The sequence below is a fragment of the Perissodus microlepis genome, chromosome 7, assembly GCF_051167445.1.
Source record: "Perissodus microlepis isolate ML-2025 ecotype Zambia chromosome 7, ASM5116744v1, whole genome shotgun sequence".
Lineage (NCBI taxonomy): Eukaryota > Metazoa > Chordata > Actinopteri > Cichliformes > Cichlidae > Perissodus > Perissodus microlepis.
In genome coordinates, this window is record NC_140467.1 from 56,692,507 (window position 1) to 56,710,596 (window position 18,090).

Here is an 18,090-nt window from a genome sequence, read left to right on the forward strand (position 1 = left end):
TGTTTAATAATGAGAAATGGCACAAGGAAAAGCATTGAACATGCTTACTGAAATTTATTTAATACTTAAAAAAAGGCTTTTGTTGGTGATGACAAGATGCCTCATGTATGGAGAAACTTTTCTCAGGTATGATTTTGGCCCATTCCTCCACACAGTCTTCAAATACTTAAGGTTCTGCAGGTCCCTTCTATGCACTCTGAGCTTTAATTATTAGTTATGGAGATGTTTGGTATTGAGGATATCCTGATTTTTGGGTATAAAAAACTCTGTACTGTACTGTGGGGCTTTGTTGTAAAGGTCTCTCTTACCGTTCTCCTGTGTATCCAGGGCTACAGATGCACTGTCCAGTAGATGACACACAAACACCATTGTTGTGACACTGACATTCCTGGGAACAGTTTTTTCCAAATCTCCCTTCTGGACATGGCTGACCACAAACTGTTCCCTGCAGATAACAGCACAAACATGTATTTATCGTATACAGAATCTGCAATAATAACTTCAATAATTATAACTTCAAAAATAAATTCTCTTCCTAGAAAATATCCACAGAGCTCCTGTATCAAAAGTTTCTCTCTGGTTTAGCTCATGCTTGCATATTACCATAAAATACTAGCATGTCTAGTGAGCTGAATTTTCTTAAAGAGTTAAGGAACAGTTAGTGTTTGTACCATCCATCCTGCTGGACAGGAGCACTCTCCGGTTACATGGTGACACACTCCTCCATTCTGACATGGACATCTCTCCTCACATTGCTGCCCATGTTTACCTGGTGGACAGAGTTCTTCACACCTTCAAAAAAAAAAAAAAAAGAAGAAAACAACACTTGGTACATCTTTGCACTTCTGAATTTTCTTTGAGATTATAGACAACTAGTAATTTTATAGATATAAAATTATAAAGTATAAAGTAAAATTGTGCTGACCCTTGTTTCACTAAAACTTTGTTTTAAAGTTGCTCTTTCTGGCATCAACTCAACCTGCCGTGTTTGATGGAAGAAAAATGCTGAATATTACCTAAAAGAACACTATCCCTATAGTCAAGCACAGAGATGGAAAGACTGTACTTTGAGTAGTATTAGTCTTTGCTAATGATGCAGGACAACTTCAATAGACCTGGGCTCTGTACTGTAAAATCTTGGACGAGAACCTCTTTCCCTTTCCCAGAACATGTGGATGGGTCTTCCAGCGTGACAATAATGGAAAAAATCCCACCAAGGCAACAAAGGAGTGGTAAAAGTAGAACCACACTTAAGTCACAGTGTGTCCTAGTTTCTGTAAAGAGAAGTGGGACAAAATCTGTCCTTTGTGCAAACCTTTAGGGAAACTAGAAGTAATGTCTTGGGAAGCATCCCAACTAGGGTTTCTCTATCAGTTAGTAAGTCAGGTTTTGCTTGGTGATCAAATAAAAATGAGAGACTGTTAATTTATTCATAAGTGAGCAGTCTAACAAATTCAGTGGGCAATCAAATAATTATTCCCCTGACTGTAGATACTATATATCTATCTATATAATGGAAAATTCTGTGCTTCAACAATGACATAAAATTAAAAAATGATCAGTATAACTCCTTTTTATTGTCATCCATTAATAAACTAATCAGTTCCTCCAAAACACTAGTGTCTGAACTTAATAAATGTTCTATTACTACAACAAAGTTTCTAGTAAAAGGAAGAATATTTCTTGTAGTTATTTATTCAACACTGCCACACATTTTTTTCTAATCTTTTTCATAATTTCTACATTCAATTAAATTTCAGTTCAATTCAGTTTTATTTATACAGCACCAAATCACAACAACAGTCACCTCAAGGTGCTTTACAATGTAAGGTAGATCAGATAGAAACTCAACAATCATATGAACCCCTATGATGCCCTATTTGGTAACAGTGGGAAGTTAAAACTGCCTTTTTACAGGAAGAAACCTCCAGCAGAATCAGGCTCAGAGAGGGGTGACCATGACTGGTTGGGGTGAGGGGAGAAAGACAAGACAAAAGACATACTGTGGAAGAGAGCCAGAGATTAATATTTACTAATGATTCAATGCAGAGTGTGTCTTTAGTGAATCCAAACTAGGATGTGGTTCCACAGAAGAAAGTCCTAAAACCTGAAGGCTCTGCCTCACGTTCTAATTTTAAATATCCTAGGAACCACAAGTAAACTAGTAGTCTCAGAGCAAAGTGCGCTATTGGGGTGATACGGTACTATGAGGTCTTTAACATAAAATGGGGCCTGATTATTCAAGACCTTGTATGTGATGAAAAGGATTTTAAATCTGATTTTGGATTAAATGGGACCCAATGAATAGAAGCCACTATGGGAGAAATATGCTCTCTCTTTCTAGTCCCTGTCAGTACTGTCAGTGCAGAAGTTTTTAGGACAACCTGATAATAATAAATTACAATACTCCAGCCTAGAAATAGTAAATGCATGAACTAGTTTTTTAGCATCATTACTGAAGTCACTTCAGAATTATCTTTAAAATCTTTCTATTAATTTGTAAAGCTCTCAGTGCTTTGGTCTCTGACTTGCACTGTAACCATGTCAGACTTCTCATCTGGTGCAAATCTTTTAACCGTCCAGAGAACCGTCCAGTGTGTGCACACAATGTTTAAGAATAATGATATGTGCTGTATAAATGAAATTGCCATGACCATAGATACTAGGCTTTTAATGTTGTCACTGTTGGCTTTAGACGGAGGTGGGCACTGGTATTCTCCAGTTGCATAACAACAGGCAGCACCAATCTACGATTTCTGCTGGTATCCATTCTTATAGGTGCCTACCTTTTCTTTTATGTCACTGTGGGTATTAGAAGCAGGAAACCAATTTAACAAATGATCTCTCCTGACTTACAAAGCACCAGTGTATCCCGGTGGGCACTTGCATTCTCCGGTCGCATGATGACAGGCAGCACCATTCTGGCATTGGCATTTCTGCTGGCATCCATTCCCATAGGTGCCTACTGCACACAACACCTCACAGCGCCAACCTCTGTATCCAGGAGTGCATATACAAGCTCCAGTGATAGGGTTACACAGAGCTCCATTCTGGCACTGGCATCTGTTACTGCAGTGGGAACCCCAGTGATCATTGTCACAAGCTGAAAAGAAAGAAAGAAAAAAATCTAAATACATCTTTTTTATCTTTCATGTTTATCTTACTTGACATGTGTCACAGAACTGGACATAGGTTGTCATTTCTAATTGCATACGAAGCTATAATAGATCATTAAGTTAGAGATGCAAGAGTCTGCAAGTAAAATCTATTATAGGCAGTTAACACCTTATTCGGCTTGCAATTCTTATTTTTTATTACTTTAAAAGCTGTCTAGGAGTAAAATAGCAGAGAAAATAAGTGACATAAATGTTTACAATATGTGATGTGCCACCAAATACTTCCAAGATAATAATAATAACAATAATAATAATAATAATAATAATAATAATAATAACTACTTCCTTTCCTAATTGCTTTCCTAAATAAATAAATGCAGCACAGCTTTATTTCTGCATCCTTCCTTATAACCCCCATCTGAGTTGTAAGTGTAATCTTTGCTCCTCTATACTGGAACACAATATCCTTTTCTGGCACGTCATAGTATAGTCTTCTGCCTTTGGTTCTTCATGAATATAGCACCATCTACAGGTTTTGGGGGTTTCTATCAGGCCACATGGTTTGTGGGTGGAACACTGGAGTTTTCTGTATATTCTGCTGTCAGGAAGATATTAATTTTTTGTTGTATACGATACACACACATCTAAATTTAAAGAAAGAAAGAAAGAAATAGGTGCCGTTTCAGCTACGCAAGGCTTTTCTGCATTTGTCAACACATGGAGTATTTATTAGCGGTAACTTATTCATCTTATTCATTGTAATATATCCATGATTTGTCTATTATCATCCATTTTCCTGTGGTTGTCCTGCTAAATTGACATATAGCTGGTGTTGGTGTCAAAGTCTTTCTGTTTATTCACATTTCTTCTTCTGTTCTCAAGTTATTTGTTCCCTACCTCTTTCTCCTGGCCTCCAACATCCCTCGTGCCTTATTGCAGTGCCTGCTCTAATTCCTATCACTGTCAATTCCTATGACTGATTTAGTAAATCTTGTTCTATCTGTCCTATACATCACAGTTATTAGAAGTCTAAGAACTGTGATGTATAGAATCAAGTGGCTTAAGAGTACTGGCACCAGGATGTATACATGTAAATTACATCTGCAAAGTTAAGGACTGTTAAAATGTTGCACAGTCCTCAGCCTACTGCTAAAAGGAGGAGCTGAGGATTGGCAGCATATAATGTTGCAGAGGGAAAGTCTCAACTAAAAATGAACAAAAAGACAACATATCCACTACGGATGAAGCACCATCCCGTCAAGCTCTCATTAATTTATGTTTAAAGACTGATAATTGCCTACAAGAACTGTCCAGTGCATGACCTTCCACACCATGTCCTCAGTGCAATCTTGTTTTGTCTTAAACATAAGCAACTGGCTAATACATTTTGGCTGTAGTTTTTTGGGCTTCAACTTTTATTCTTAAAGCCTGGTGTATCTGCTAACTAATGAAAAGCTGCTGGCTGTGAACAAATCCACAGTAAAACACACTGATTGCAGTTGTATCCTTTTACAAGCAACTTTATTTCTGCATGTATTAATATGTAGTGCAATGAAGCACCGCAAAAAACTCAGTGACTCAAAAATACTTGTGGTTTCCAGTGCTATCGTAGCCTCCTAGTAGATGCACCAATAGTATAAAATTGAAAGTCTTTGGTGTCATCTTGCTTGATTTTCAGAAAAAATAACAGAGAGTTTGACTGAGAGTCAAAACTTTCTTTTTAAAATTTTTAATAGTTGAACACAAATCTGAACATTGACATTTTAAAAAATATAGGATGCTGTGTAAAATGTCAATAAAAAGGTAGTAATACTGCAAATACAACTTGAATTGATGGTGAGAAGGTATAGCTCTCAGTTACATTTTAAGTCAAAATAAATAATTATTTTTTTTTTTTATTAGCAATAAATGTTATTTAAGGTCGAGCTCCTTCTTTCGACTACCACAAACAGCTTGGCATTTATATGCCTAGCATGCAGAGTAATGCTGCCATTTCCAGCTACTCCACTATTCTGAAGTTGTTCAAGTGATTAAAAGGCTCCTTTTCTTCCTTCTGCATTAGTGCGCTTCACTCTGGCCTGATAAAATGTACATACTCTCTTACCTCTGGCGGTTTGGCCTTGTGTGACAAACAGCAGCGGGGCTGAAGGGGGAGGAGGAGAATAGAGATACTAACATGTACATATAAAAATCTCTGCCATTCAAGTCCACTATCACGATACCTTTTTGAAACCTGACCTAGATTGAATAAAAGCTCAAGTCCAGGAGCTTAGGGCTCTTCATCTACTTCCCGGAGAACAGATTGTTCTCTTTCATCAGCCTATTCAAAACAGCCACACACACACACACAGAGAAAAAATACTGTGGCACGGTTTTGTCACAACGCTGGTTGCATCACAGTCTCAAATAGGATCCTAAGGATTTTTTTTATTTCTAAAATGTTCAACATGAGAAAAATTTGTCAGACCTCACATTGTTATCCTGAGCTCTCACTTTCTGCCACAGTAAATTCGACTGTTTTATTCAATTGAATCTGCATCAGATAAATTTTAAAAGCTTCTTCTAATCACAAACCAAGAAAGAGTATAAAAGAGTTGGGTGAGTAGAGAAAAGACTGGGAGCCAGTGACTGCCAGTTGTTCAGAGTGGGTTCAGATCTTACTCTCCACACTGGGGAGCCTGGATGTTTTTCCATCTATTTAGTGATTACCCAGCCTGCCAAAAATGGTGCACTCATGGGAACAGAAAGCACTGTCACACTAATACGAAGGATTCCCAGTGAGAAGAAACAGCTGTAGCATTCCTCCAGTTTTCCTCTCTCAGGAGGTGTGTGTGTCATCATCCAAAGTTTTTAATTGTCACGTTATTTTGTTAAACATGTCTGTAGACAGGTAAATCAAACCAGTTATTAGACATGCTCACAATTTAAGGAAATGATCAGACAAGAGAGGGTTTTTAGGAAACACTGTTCAATGTTCGGTTTCTATGCCACATGTTAAAAAAGATCTAGAGTGTGATTAAAGTGGTGGGTTCTTTACAGGCTGTCAGTTTTAGTATCTACATGAATGTTAAAAATCACCTACAGTTAATTATTTTATCTGAGCTGAGCACTAAATCAGATAAAACGTCTAAAAGGGGATGATTTGGGCTTGTTTTAGGGCCACAACACCTGGGCACTTTGCAGTCATAAAGCCAACCATGAACTATACTGTATACCAAAGTTTTCTTGAGCCAAAGTGAGGCCATTTCTCAAACAGTAACAGCAACGTTTTTTAATGATTTAAATATTAATTAAATATTTGAATAATTTAAATAACAGCAATACTGTAATTAGTTATAAAGCATTTTGTTGGCTTTTAGGGCTCAGATCATATTATGTGTGGGTATTATACAAAATATTTGTATTTAATAATTTCTGTCATTGGCAGACTACTGAGAGTCTTTGTTGACAACTAAGAGTTCAAAGTGATCTACCGATATAAACACAAAAGAGAATATTTTTTACATAGACAGTGAAATATAGTCCATAATGTTGATGTTACTTTGATTTTCACAGCTGAATTTGAGCCCCTCCTGAGGATCTTGTGTTATTATCATGTGTACTAAATCACAAGCTCCACTGCCTCAGGTCATTTCCTCCCACAAAATTTTCTCCTCCTGCTATTACTCCTAACCATAACCCACTCCTCCCCACCCATAATCGCACACACGCACATGCACACACAGCACATATTGTCTTTGCCATTTCCTATTCTTGGTATGTCAAATTGAGCCTCAGACATATTGTTGTGGTTCACTGACCTGTATGAGACAGTCAACAGATTAGTCTTTCTTCGATCTTTAGGCCATTTAATACATATTACAGAAAGCCACATGAATATGAACTGAGTGACTAGTTCCATATACTGAGCTATTTTTGCTACATTTTACAGAAAAACCTAGTCCCCACTTCAGCACCCATTTCAAGTCAAACATGTCAGTGTTTATTGATTATTGATACGATTATTGATGTCTCCCAAATGCAATACAGATTGTCCATCAGATATTAAAAACATAAAATCATTTTCTAACAATAGCTGTCATTACTGATGGAAAATATTTCCCTCAATCTTGAGCGCCTTGAGGTGACTGGTGGTGTAATTTGAATCTATTTCATCCAAGATAGGGTTGAGAATTAACTGGAAAAAACTTGAGTTCATAAATATCCTTGCTAACTCTCATCTGAGTATCAGAGGACATTATTGACCTAACCATTAAAAATGAATGCCTAACCCTGACCCTTACCCTAAACCTAACCCCTGACACTAAAACCACATTTTGAGCCTCAAAAAGGCCTTCACAAAGAAATTCTAGCCTTAAATTTTTAACTGTGTAGCTGTAAAAGAAGGTCAAACATAGATTTAAGGGTTAGTCCCAAAGAGCTCAATGGTTTTCAGAAAGAGATCTTAATATGGATATGGACCGTGAAGGACTACTGCAGGGCAACTACTGCAGGGTTAATTGTGGAAGAAAGAAATGGCTTTGCACAAAAACCACCTAATTCATGTGCAAGTGATAAAAACAAAGCAAGATACTGTGTTTGAACTTGACTGTTCCTTCAATACAGTAACTTTAACCACATATTTTTCCCTCACTTGTCTCCTGGGTTTGCAACATTTTTTATCAAGTCATTCCTACAGCTTTTATTTTCAAATAAAATATAACAAATATAACACCTGAGTTTGCCTTTCTGTGCAAGATACATTTTAAGATTTAAAAAATGAATAAGCAAAAAATAGAAAAAGAAATAATAATTAACAACTGAAGTAATTTGTTCACACTTTCTATCCACAAAGAAAAATGTGTGTGTGTGTGAGCAGTAAGCAGACAGGCCTGCCCTAAGGGACAGACACAACAAGCTCTTTTATCACAGGGTGAAACTGAAGACGATGGGACACACTGTGTGAGGCCCTCTTCCATTTCAGTATTCAGTATTTCAGTCTGAACGCACATTTACAGATTCACAAGAACAAAAATCACCTCTTGGTAAGTTTGCATCAACAAAATAATTTAGGGAAATGACTGTTAAAGGCAACAAACACAAACAACAGTCTCAAAATAGTGATGAGCTCAAGCTTGTTTACCAGATGCACTAACATTTGCTGTTATGACGTTTGGGACTTTTTTGGTGTGTCAACTGATGAAGACACAAAAGAGAGAAGAGTCAAATACTTCCCCAATTTATGCACTGTCGAAAAACTGAATTTCCACAGTTAGAAGATAAAATCAACAAGAGACAAAGTAGACAGGCCAAACATTTCAGAGTTTGGCAGCAGCACAGACACACGATTTTCAAAAATTATGACAAAACCATTGCTTTCTAATTAAGTCTTTTCAGTTATGACATTTCCATTCCTGTTGATCAATTTAGCATGTAACTGTAGAAGTATTTAGGTGTTATAGTTCTTGATTACTTTTACTTACTTTTGAAAGATCATGATCATTATTTCAACAGTAGAATATAGGAATGCTTGATGTGTTTTAAATCATACATTAGACCTCGGTGTCGGTGAGATACAAAGATGATCGCTTTTTGTTGTTTTCGTTGAGCCACAAGTAAGTAAAGTTGATTTATCTAGCACCTTTCACAGACATAACAGTCACAAAGCGCTGAATGACAATTAAGATACAGTATCAACAGTGAACCATGTTCAAAAACAAATGTCTTGGATTTCATTGTTATTTATAGTTTCTAGTCTCTTGGTGTCTGTCTCTGTGCTTCCCCTGTGGTCCTTGTGTTGCGTCTAGTCAAGTTATTTTTTCATGTCTGTGTTTCGCATTGTTTCAAGTGCCTGTCTCATGTTTCCTGTTTTACTAGGACAGTCTCGTGTACTATGTTAGTGTTTTCAGTTTTGCTTCCTCCATTCTTATTGTGTGTGATTACTCCCAGCTCTGCTCTCCTCCTGGGTCTCATTCCTTCGTTATCCCTCTGTGTATTTAAGCGCTTTGGACATGTCCACACTAATACGTTTTCGTTTGAAAACACATCTTTTTCTCTCCATTTTAACCTTCAATCCACACTGAGACGTCGTTTTTGGTCAAGGAAAATGGAGCTTTTTGAAAACGCTCTCCAAAGTGGATACATTTGAAAACACTGTTTTCACATCGCAGTGTGGACTGCGAAAACGGAGGCTTTCGAAGACGATGACGCATTTTAGTCATATGATGCAGTCATGTGACCAATTCAACTAAGATGGCGTTTGGTACTGTACAGCAGTTGCTTTGTTTGCTCTCAATTTTGGCAGCCCTATTAAAGAATAATATCAGTTTTTCCTCTTTTCCTCGACATTTTGCCCCAACATTTCAAAGAGCCGGAAAGTAAATACACGGCAGAAATGACGCAGGTTTCACGCATGCGTTGTACAGGAATCTAAGCGTTTTCAGTGTGGATGAAAACAATTGAAAACAGTAGTGTGGACGCAGAGCATTTGTATACTAAAACGCCGTTTTCAAATTTATTCGGATTAGTGTACACGTAGTTTTTGTCTTCCTCTGTTTGTTGCTGGATTGTCTGCATATCACCCACTGAATTTCCCATGAGGTTTTTAGTTTCTTTATACTTGCTTCTAGTTTCCTCCCTGTTTAGGTTTAGTCATTTTCTTACTGTGCTTTTGTTTGTGTTTTTTTTCTGCCTCAAAAAAAGTCAATTTCCGAAGTCTGCATTTGGGTCCACACTCTCTCCACTCCACATGTCTGCCACAGCAGACACACAACAACAGAAAGTCAGCAAAAAAACTGATTAAATGGAAAAAGTTATTCCTTAAAAGACTCAGTGTCAGCTAAACAGAGCTGGAGTGATAAACTGTTCCATAGCCTGGAAGCTTTGTCCACTCTAGTCTTCACTCTTATATGAGGTACAACTAATAGATTTTGAGCTTGTGAATGGAGGCAACAAGCAGCAGTGTGTTTAAAAAGATGTTTGGGACAAATAGTGCGGAGCTTTTCTATTTATTGCTCTGTATACAATTGTGAGACTCCTAAAATGAATTTTAATATCAACCAAGAGCCAATATTGAGAAAATAAAACGAGAGTGTGTCAGGAATCTGTCTGCAGCTTTTTTTATTGCTTGAGGTGTGACAGAGATGATTTAAGCCAAAATGAAAGGCATTACAGTAATCTAAGCGCATAATACAAATGCATGAAACTTTTTTCCCATTTCATAGGAGAAAACTATAGGTTGCAATTTAGAAATACTCCTTAAGTAAAAGAAACAGGATCTTAAGCAAAATTTTATATTTGAGTCAAAGTTCAGGGAGGAATCAAATATTAAACCAAAATTACCAAGTAAAAAAAAGCAATCATTTGACTGATTCTTGATTGTATATCAGGAGGAGCTATAATCATGGCAGTCTTGTCAGAGTTTAAAACAAAGTAATTGTTGGAAAGCCAGTCACTAATGAGATAAACAGTCAACTAGGGTAGACAACCTATCCAGCTGGTGAGGCTTAAAAGACATAGTACAGTTGAATGTCATCAGCATCAAATTAATATGAAATGCCTGAGAAAGATCGAATAATACCAGCTAAAGGAAGCATGTGAAAGGAGAATAGCAATGGACCCAGGATGGAACCTTGAGGAATGCCACAGGTTAAACAAGCAGTGTAGAAGGAGAATCTGCTTGCCCCAACAGAACGTCCTCTCACATAAATAGGAGGAAAACCAATCTAGTGGTGAGCGAGAGTTACCAACCAAAACCTTCAGCCTAGTAATGTCACGGCCAGGCGGATCAGCTGCACGCTGATCAGCACTCTCTCTGTTTCTCTCTCTTCATCTTCTCTCTCGCCGGGGCGGAACTCACTGTGGGTTCACGCCCTCGGCCCACGCCCTCGGGAGATGAGACACCTGGGTCTCATTAAGGGGAGCAGCATTTAAGCCAGGAGGTGACTGCTGTTCGTCGCTGGATCGTTGTCTACCACGCGTTAGTGAAGTCAAGCTACAGCAAGTTTAGTTAAGACTGTTTTCCTTTGTGCGTCGTACTTAACCCTGTCTACAGAGCTTCCTGGATTTTCCCCCGTGTGATTCCCGTGTGGCAGTGTCGGAGTGTGAGCCTGTGATCGTGTGAGTGGATAATCTGAAGAACGCGTGCTTTCCCCTGGACTTCCCTGGAGACCCCTTCTCCCCCCACTCAGCTGTATATAGCACCCCCCCGCACATTCTTGTATATACACCTGGTGAATTGTAAATAAACCCTTCTTGTGAGCATCAGAACCGGAGTCCTGCGCTTGAGTCCTCCTCCAAACCGTAACAAGTAATTAAATATTATGGTCAGTATCAAAGGCAGCACTGTGGTGAAGCAACACAAGCACAAAGCAAAAAGATCATTACAGACCTTTACAAGAACAGTTTCAGTGGAGTGCTGCTTTTGAAAACCGGACTGAAAAGGGTCAGAAATTTGTAGTTTGCATAATAAATAAATAAATTGATTTGACAACTTTATCTAATAATTTGCTAATAAATGGTAATTTTGAAATAAGCCGGTAATTACTAGGAGACCTGGCATCAAGACTAGGTTTTTTTAAGTAATGGAATGACCTCAGCATGCTTAAAGTAAGATGGAACACAACCTCGCTTCAGTGAGCTGTTAATGATAGAAAGCAACGAAGGACCCGGAAAGAACAGAGGGATGCAAGATCCCTAAAGAGGGTGATGAAGGGTTCAGCTTAACCATTATTCTAACTTAGTCACTTAGTGTAATTGAACAGAATGAGGTAAATGAGGGCAATCCCCATTAGGCAAGGAACCTAAGGAGAATTTTGAGCTTAAGTCCATCACCCTATTTACAAAATCATGGAGAAATACATTAAAGTAATCGTCAGAGGCTATCAATGCATGTGGAGGAGGATATAATTCTTGTCCTTGTTGATTGAGCGGGTTACTGGCTCCATGTGCAGATGGGCCCCCAGATTTGGGGCATGTCTGCACATGTTAGAATACTCTTTATAGTGGCGTCAGCAGTGTGCCAGCCTTTGGTGCAGCGGTGGTAGGGTGTGCCATTTGCACGGGCCCCTGGTTCACTTTTTGTTGCCCTGCAGTGTCATAGAGGAAACAGAAGTGCTTACTGAGCCAGCAGAAGTGGCTTTCTCCTTCAAGGGTAGTCTACTGGTGTTAGAGATCCCATGCCTTCTCCTCCTCAACCTCCTCTGATTATCAGTCACTTTTACACATAGGGTCGTGGGGAGGGATGGAACATGTGCCACATGGGCCAAAGTTGGTTGGATGAGCACTGTTAACCAGCTGCCACATTCTCATGTCACATCTGTTCCCTCATCAGTAGTGGTTTAGTCTAGATTTCACACAGTCCTACTCACTATTTACTCGTACTGTGACGTGCACCAACACATGGACCCAAAAGGCCTACCTTTGACACTAACAACTGTTAAAAGTGGCCTACACCCCTGTTTCCTCCACCCTGTCTTTTGGTTGTGACGTTGGCTGCTGATCTGGGGCCAGTCTGCCTACGTCCCAGGTTCACTGCTGGCTGGAGCTAGCGCTCCAACGGCACCCTGGGTGGAGATTTTGGCATTGGCTGGCCTGGTCCCTTGGGGTTATGGTATGGGGAGGCTTGGACCTCTCATCAAGTCAGCTCCGTCAGGAGGTTCTCGCGCCTGGGTTCCCATCCTCAGCTGATGCTGGGAAGGCTGGCCTCTGCCGCGGTTGGCTGCCTGCTGCCTCTGGTTGTCTGGCACTCCTGCCCTTTGGCTGTGGGCCCTCCACCGAGTCCTCCACCAGGTCCTCCCCCTTCCTCCTGCTGAGTTGGACCCATGGTTTTCGTCTAGGTGTGTGACCTCAGGTCTTCAGCACTTCTGGGGTCTGTATACAGTGCAGCTCTCCTGAGTCTTTGACTGTCTGCTTCTGGCTCCCAGGGGTTTGTATTGCATTCTCTGACCCTCATTATCAAATATGTTGCATGACAAATGCTCATACACAGAGATTCACAATTTTTCCAATTGTTCTTTCTCTCTCTCTTTCACACACACACAGACATACACCGCAGCAAAATTGTATTTTTGTTTGTATACTACCCGTTTTGTATTTCAGGTGCTGTGTGTTTTTTGTTTTGTGATTTTCTTGTGAATGAAGATGATAAGCACATGGTTTATAAATATCACATAGTAAGCTATGTAAATCTTCCTTAATGCCTCCCGTGTTGTGCAGACAAAAAAAGTGTTGGTGCAGTAGAGGCAAGTGATATAGTCCTGATGTCTTGCTGATAAGAAATGCTCCGTGTGAGGAGAGTGCAAAATCCAAATCAAACAAAACTGACTCAAAACTATTATCCGTGCATCATGTCACCTTTAGCATTTTAGGAACTTGCTTTAAGTCAACATTTAGAGAATTAATCAATTGCTGCAGCCAGGTTGCACAAAAAGTCTTGTTGCTAAACTGGTCTGTTTACATAAAAAAATCTGCCACCCAATTCCCTGTGAAATTAAAAAATATATATATGTCTAAGGAGGACAGGTAGTTAAAATCCTATAACAAGTTCCTATGTAAGAACATCTGATTATCAAAACTAAATCCACTAATTTCCTGAGTTCCTACATGCTCACGTTCCAACTTTTGACTGGCATGTGTTGTGACTGACATCAGTATTTTGACCCTGCAGTATGTCTAGCCATTGGTGTGGTACAGTAAGATGAGAACAGTCTGATTCTCCTCTTGTGAGTTCAGAGTGTTTTTACAGAAAACCAATCCCACTCACAAAGTCATTATTGTGAACAGACAGCAACAGCTGGAGGACTTACCACTCGAGCAATTGGAGCCCCCCCAGCCTGGCTCACACTGGCAGGTGTTGGGTGCCATACAACGGCCATGAATACAGCTCTCTGTACAATGAGCTAGACATCGAGGAGACAGGAAGAGAGGCCAGGGATCAGCACGGTCCCCCCAAAAAATAACCCATCAAAACACATCTACATTAGAATTAGTCATGTAGTAGTAATCACATAAATGTTTATGTCTAAGACATAAATCTGATTTGTGAAATGGAAACTGGGACTTGCTATTCTTTTTTGAATGCTCTGTGACTTGACTTGACTTAACACTTTAAAGAGTTTTTGTGGCCAAAACCAGAATTGGACTTTTAGAAATTGTTTTCTTTTTCAATAAAATGTCAATGTTTCTTTTAGTTACTTTGTGTTTTCTACAGCAGACTGATTTAAAGTTTTTCAAGCAGATTTTTCTTTACAAGAAACTCTAAATACAGTCCTTGTAACAGACAACTTCCATCAAGACTATGATTTATTTTCACTGTTCACTAATACCAAGCAAATGCCAATGATTTTAAAGATTATTACTCTTTTTAAAGCTGGATTTGCATTGATTAACCCACTTCAAACAAACAGATTCTTCTCTGACTTTACACAAACAAAAAGTAATAAATCCTTAATATAACTGATTCCTTCTCCAATACAACTTGCAACAGGAAACGGCATGTTGCCTAAAGTGTCTGGCAAATTAAATGTGATTCTCAGAGCAGCATGTGATGCTTAGGCTACTTATAAAGAAGAGTATTTTCACACTAGAACAAATTCCCCTATGAACTCCTGGGGGACATTAACTGTTTTCTCCCTTCCACCACAGCACACATAACTTTTTCATCACCAACTCTTTCCACCATGAGAACAGGCTGTCTTGACAGAAAGCTTTTTTTTTTTTTTTTTTTTTTTACTGCTGTTACAATTGTTAGTTTTGCCAAAGTAACACCTGTCACTGCCTATTAAAAGGGAGGGATGTGGGTTGTGTAATAGCCTTACTGGGAAGGTAAGTGTGACAAGATATTTGAAAAGAAATATTCATTACAGCATTTTATAAGTGTGATAAATGGCTGTAAGGAAAGTGTTACTAAAAGTTGACCTTAAGCAAAATCACTATTTGTCTCACAGTTACATGAGGAAATAGCTTGAAATCCTCTAAAACGATAGAAACATGGCTGGCTCTGTGTGTGTGTGTGTGTGTGTGTGTGTGTGTGTGTGTGTGTGTGTGTGTGTGTTAGTGTTACTCACGAGCACAGATCTCTTCTTTCTCATAGAAGCCTGGGCAGCACTGAGACTTCCTCCGGTACATGGTCTTGTTCCCACTACGATATGCTGTTCTATAGATCATCCTGCAGAAAAGAATTTAAGTCACATACAAAATTAGACACTGAGTAACCAATTATTTTGTTTTTCAGCTTTTATTATATTATTAAAATGTGTAAAGTGGATCATTGACATTAATAACCAAAAGCATCATTTAACTCTAACTCTTCTCCAAAGAGAGCAAAACTACTGCAAAATCTACTCTATGTAGTGTTACTAGTAGCTCATCTTCCAGTCTGAGTTGGGCTTGTGTATTAAAAGCAGTGAGTAAGACTAGAAAAGCTCTATATACAAAAAGTATTGTATATAGAGTGACCTCTCTCCCAGAGCTCCAGTTTGGTCACATCTACATGTGTCTTGTAGAGGATCCCTAACATTGTAGCCAGAATGAAAGGTTTCAAAGTATGGACAGCAACATGTATTTTGGATTTGGATGGGTAAGTAATGCCACCGTGTAGGAGGTGAAGGACAAGAAATTATTCATTGTTAAAGCAAAGGTTAGCGCTACATAACTTGCTTAAATAAACTACCACAGGTAAATCTTACATTTTGTTGACTTGGACAATTTAAAGTGCAGGGCCAGAGAAGTTAAGGTAGCATTAATTTGTTACATTGATGTTGTGTCATAACACTAAAGTTGACCTAGTATTTTTCCGATGTTGGGTAAATCATTCCTACAGTTTAAATGAGCCGCCACTGACAACCTGGGTTGCTGTGGAGAAGCAGGGATTGGTGCAATTTGTCCTGTAAGGCAGGATTATGAGAGGTGTGCTCATGTGTTGGTGCCATACTCTATTCCCTTCTGAAAGGTGTAAATAAATGGTGATTAGTGCATCCATTAGCCAAAATGCCAGGTAGTTGCTAGGACCACAGTACTTGATGCATGCTCAATCATCCAGGTAAGTAAATCCCAAAAAGTTTATTCTGTTCATCTGGACTTTTTCAGTGGAAGAAATATTTAATCACTCATCCAAGTGATTTCTTCAGTCTCAGCTGACTGCAGGTTTCCCCAACCCTCTAAACAGTACATTTGCATGAAACAAGCTGAAACTAACACCACTGACTAACAATAGGGGTCAGTTTCTTTATCATTAATATGCAAACTGTCACGATGACGAGTGCCATTCATCGAGAGTTGGGGAATGGCTGCAATTACAGCACTGTAAGATATTGAAAGATGTACCCTTAAGCACACAAACAGTAATATAGTGAACAGTGTTAAGTGCCAGGAGGATTGTTATGATTATACATCAGGGATAGCAAGCAACCTCTGGCTAAGCGGATGGCACAGCACAGAAGAGCTAACTCATCAGGCCAGGACTCTGCGGTCTATTTACTACTACAGGCCAGTGAACACTCTTTCAGTGATGAGGATGTATCCCACATCCTGGACAGGGAGGAATGCTGGTTTGAGCAGGGAGTCAACAAGACCGTTTACATGAAAATAGAAAGACCATCTTTGAATCGAGGAGGGGGCCTAAGGGTACATCTTTCACCATCTTACAATGCTTTCTGTGGATACGGGCAGGACTGGACACAAATATTGCAAAAGCAGGTGACAGAGACAGACAGTGGGAGCAGACAGTAATGGTCAGAAATTTGGTGGGAGCAGAATTCAAAAAAATAGTCTTGTTCAAGGCTCTAATTCCCAGCTCCTCTTGTCTGCATGTTGACATGTCCCCGGGCAAAATACGGAACCCCAATTTGCATGCATTGGCATGTGACTGTCTTAATTGTTAGATAAAAGTGCTGTATGAATGTGAGTGTAACTGGGTGAATAAAAGGCTCTATTTAAGTTCCAGTCCATTTAGCATGTCTACATTCTTCTGTAAATTTTGTCTTTATTATTACAACTTTTATTTGGTAAAGGGGGTAAGCCACTTTCAGACCGTGTTTTTGACACTGACAAATGAGACCACAATGAGGTAAATATACAGCGACAATGTCTGATTTAAATAAACAAAAAAAGAAAAACAACAGGGAAAAACTGTGGTACTGCCATTTAATCAAACCCATTATCATCACACATTTCCATGCGTATCAGGTATCATTTTAATTGGTTCTTACCTGTGTCTGGTGCACTTAAACCAGTTGAGGATGTCAGTGCAGCTGGTGTAATAAATCTGATTAAAAGAATGGGCATATGACTCCTGCACTGTCACAGAGTAACTGAAACCACAGAAAGTGAAAAAAAATGGATATCAGACATGAAACCAGTGTGTGGCTGATGATAGTTCATGACTGCCTCATTAATTGTCTCTGTTCAATTAGTTGATTTACTTCAGAGATTGACACACAATAGATTGACACTCAACCAACTCCTTAAAATACCTGTAAAAACTAATTGCCTGTTTGTCCAAAAGCTTTGTTTTCTTAGAAGAGATAATGATACAATAAATAGTTTATAAGATTAAAAATTATAGGTCTTAACATATTTATGCTATGCCTGCAGGGCAACCAATTGAGGTTATTGGCCTTCAAGGCAAGGCAAGGCAAGTTTATTTGTATAGCACAATTCAACAACAAGGTGATTCAAAGTGCTTTACAGAGACATTAGAAACAAAAACAAATAAAAAGCATGATTTAAAATTGATTAAAACAAGCAAACAAACAAACTAACTAATTAACAAACAAACAAACAAACAAAACAGTATATAAAATCAAAACAGATAAAATCAGAACAGTAGATAAAATCAGTAGTTAAATGTAAGTTTTGAAATTTAAGCTTAAAAGTGTGGATTTGGTGCTTTATTCAAATGCAGCTGAGAATAGGTGAGTCTTCAACCTGGATTTAAATAAACTGAGTGTTTCAGCTGATCTGAGGCTTTCTGGGAGTTTGTTCCAGATTTAAGGAG

General features: G+C 38.7%; 1 protein-coding gene across 2 annotated transcripts in view; it reads right to left on the reverse strand.

Moving 5' to 3' along the window:
- Positions 1-18,090, reverse strand: part of megf10 (multiple EGF-like-domains 10) — a 58,075-nt gene that overhangs the window by 29,612 nt on the left and 10,373 nt on the right. Inside the window, exons 3-8 of one of the 2 annotated variants that reach the window (XM_084936183.1) lie at positions 17,303-17,404; positions 15,161-15,261; positions 13,901-13,993; positions 2,857-3,103; positions 672-792; positions 309-445 (exon numbers count right to left, since the gene is read on the reverse strand). In XM_084936183.1, coding sequence (XP_084792309.1) covers positions 309-445; positions 672-792; positions 2,857-3,103; positions 13,901-13,993; positions 15,161-15,261; positions 17,303-17,404 — 801 coding nt within the window. The remainder of the gene's footprint in view (positions 1-308; positions 446-671; positions 793-2,856; positions 3,104-13,900; positions 13,994-15,160; positions 15,262-17,302; positions 17,405-18,090) is intronic. The other variant, XM_084936184.1, reaches the window with a different exon arrangement.